Here is a 2,062-nt window from a genome sequence, read left to right as displayed (position 1 = left end):
GAGAGAGAGGGGGGGCGGAGAGGGGACAGAGGGGACAGAGAGAAAGAACAGTTTCGTTCTTTTTTCAAATATCATACGTACAATAATGGGGGTTTTTAATTGCCTTTTTCAACATTTAGAATATAAGAATTTCAATAAAATATTTCTTGAGTACATTCAACCAACACAACGGATTATGACGCTACCATCTAGGTAAAGCTGGGGCGACCACCCTCAACCCAGCACGTCACAGGAATAAAACTACCTAAAAAGTGTGACTTAAGAGACTGTAGCAATTGGAGATGAATGACGCTTTTATCAGCGCCTGGAAAATTATTTTGTGCTTTTATCCTGTCTCGTATCAGAACAGCAATAGATGAGCTACTAATAGAGGAACAGGCGGGTTTTCGGCCAGAGAGATCATCATGTACAGATCAACTTTTTGTTCTGAGAAATATTGTAGAACAAAGAAAAGAATGGAATGTCTCAATTATTTTGAACTTTGTGGACTTTTAAAAAGCCTTTAACAGCATATGATAGACCGACAGACATTGTTGAAAGTCCTTGGTATTTATAGTATCCCAACAAAAATGAGAAACTGTATAAGATCATTTTATACCAAAGCAAGCTGCTGTATCCTAGTTAAAGGAGAACTATCAACACCTTTTGAAGTAAATGCTGGCGTTAGACAAGGTTGTATACTATCACCTGTATTTTTTTTAACTGATCGATTTTGCAATGAGACAGAGCAAAGACATTGAAACAGGCTTTGGATGGACAAATGACACATATATAGGAGATCTAGATTTTATGGACGACATCTGTCTATTAAACACCACAGTACATGAAATGTAATTAAAAGCAAACGAAGTAACAAAGGCTGAGGGAAAAGTTGGCCTTATAATAAATGTATCTAAAACAGAAGTACTACGACCCTCATAAGAAGCAACGTCCATCACTCTTTATGGAGAAACCCATGCAAAAATGTGTAAATTCAAGTACCTTGGCAGCACTATATCAAAACTGCAGACTGCCTTGACGACGTACACCAAAGACTTTAAAATACATGGATTGCTTTTGTGAAACTAAAAACTACATGGAAGTCAAAGAGCATTTAATAGTAGACGAAATTTAAAATATATAACAGCAGTATTTTGGCCGTATTGACGTACGGTTCAGAAGATTCAAAATGTTTCAAATAAAGTATAAAGTTCCCCTCCCATCATTATCATCATCATACGCCACCTGTGAACTGAATGAGGAAATCCGGGAGGTAGACGATGGGCCCGCAGTAGGCAATAGAGAAGGCAATGTAAGCCAGGAGAAAGGCAGTGAAGTCAGCTTCTCTCAACACGGCGATCTGAGCGGAGGTTTTTCTGTGTATACTCTGTAGGGAAATATTTACACATTAGCTTGTGCTAATGATACATAATTCACCATCACTTTATTGTGTTTTGTTGTATTTGGGGGGGGGGTGCGTTTATTTGTTTGTTTGTTTGTTTGTTTGTTTGTTTGTTTGTTTGTTTGTTTGTTTGTTTGTTTTATTTGTGTTTGTCAGTTTGTTTTTTGGTATTTGGGGTGTTGTTTTACTTATTTTGGGATAGGGGATTTGTAATTTTGTTTCTGTTTTTTCTTGGGTTTTTTTAGATATAAGCTGACGCATCATTGCGGGTGGTTGGGGGGACGTCACTGGAAGGACCTACTTGTTTTCTCTCCCGCTGTTGTTTCCACCTGTTTTGCTTTTTTTCCACTGCTCTATATTATTATGACCGTTCTTGTGTCGATGTCCTTTCTTTTCTCAAAGTCAAACTGCTGCCTCAACTGAGATGCAGAACGAAATTGCAGTAGCTTCTGATTCGCAACAGGGTGTCCTAAAATTTGGGTTGTTAGTTAGGAGTTTTCTAGGCCAACCGCCTCCTTGAATCGTTCCAGTCTGAGATCGACGTTAAGTTGTGAGGTCCCATCTCTGAAACATCCGTACAGGGTTGAAAGGAACGTTGAATCCTCAAGGCACCGTACGAATTCCAAAAAGAGTAAAGATTTTAAAATGTTTAATATAAAGTATAAAGCGTCCCCGTCACTT

At 38.4% G+C, this 2,062-nt stretch overlaps 1 protein-coding gene across 1 annotated transcript in view; it reads right to left on the bottom strand.

The window, feature by feature from the left end:
- Nucleotides 1-2,062, bottom strand: part of LOC101856231 (monocarboxylate transporter 3) — a gene marked incomplete in the record, with an annotated part of 22,916 nt that overhangs the window by 6,466 nt on the left and 14,388 nt on the right. Inside the window, 1 exon segment of the mRNA XM_005090010.3 lies at nt 1,225-1,366. Within this exon segment, the coding sequence (XP_005090067.3) occupies nt 1,225-1,366 (142 nt within the window).

The sequence above is a fragment of the Aplysia californica genome, unplaced genomic scaffold (assembly GCF_000002075.1).
Source record: "Aplysia californica isolate F4 #8 unplaced genomic scaffold, AplCal3.0 scaffold00011, whole genome shotgun sequence".
Taxonomy (NCBI): Eukaryota; Metazoa; Mollusca; class Gastropoda; order Aplysiida; family Aplysiidae; genus Aplysia; species Aplysia californica.
The sequence above is the reverse complement of the archived record's forward strand: the minus strand, read 5'-3'. Positions and strand labels throughout refer to the sequence as shown.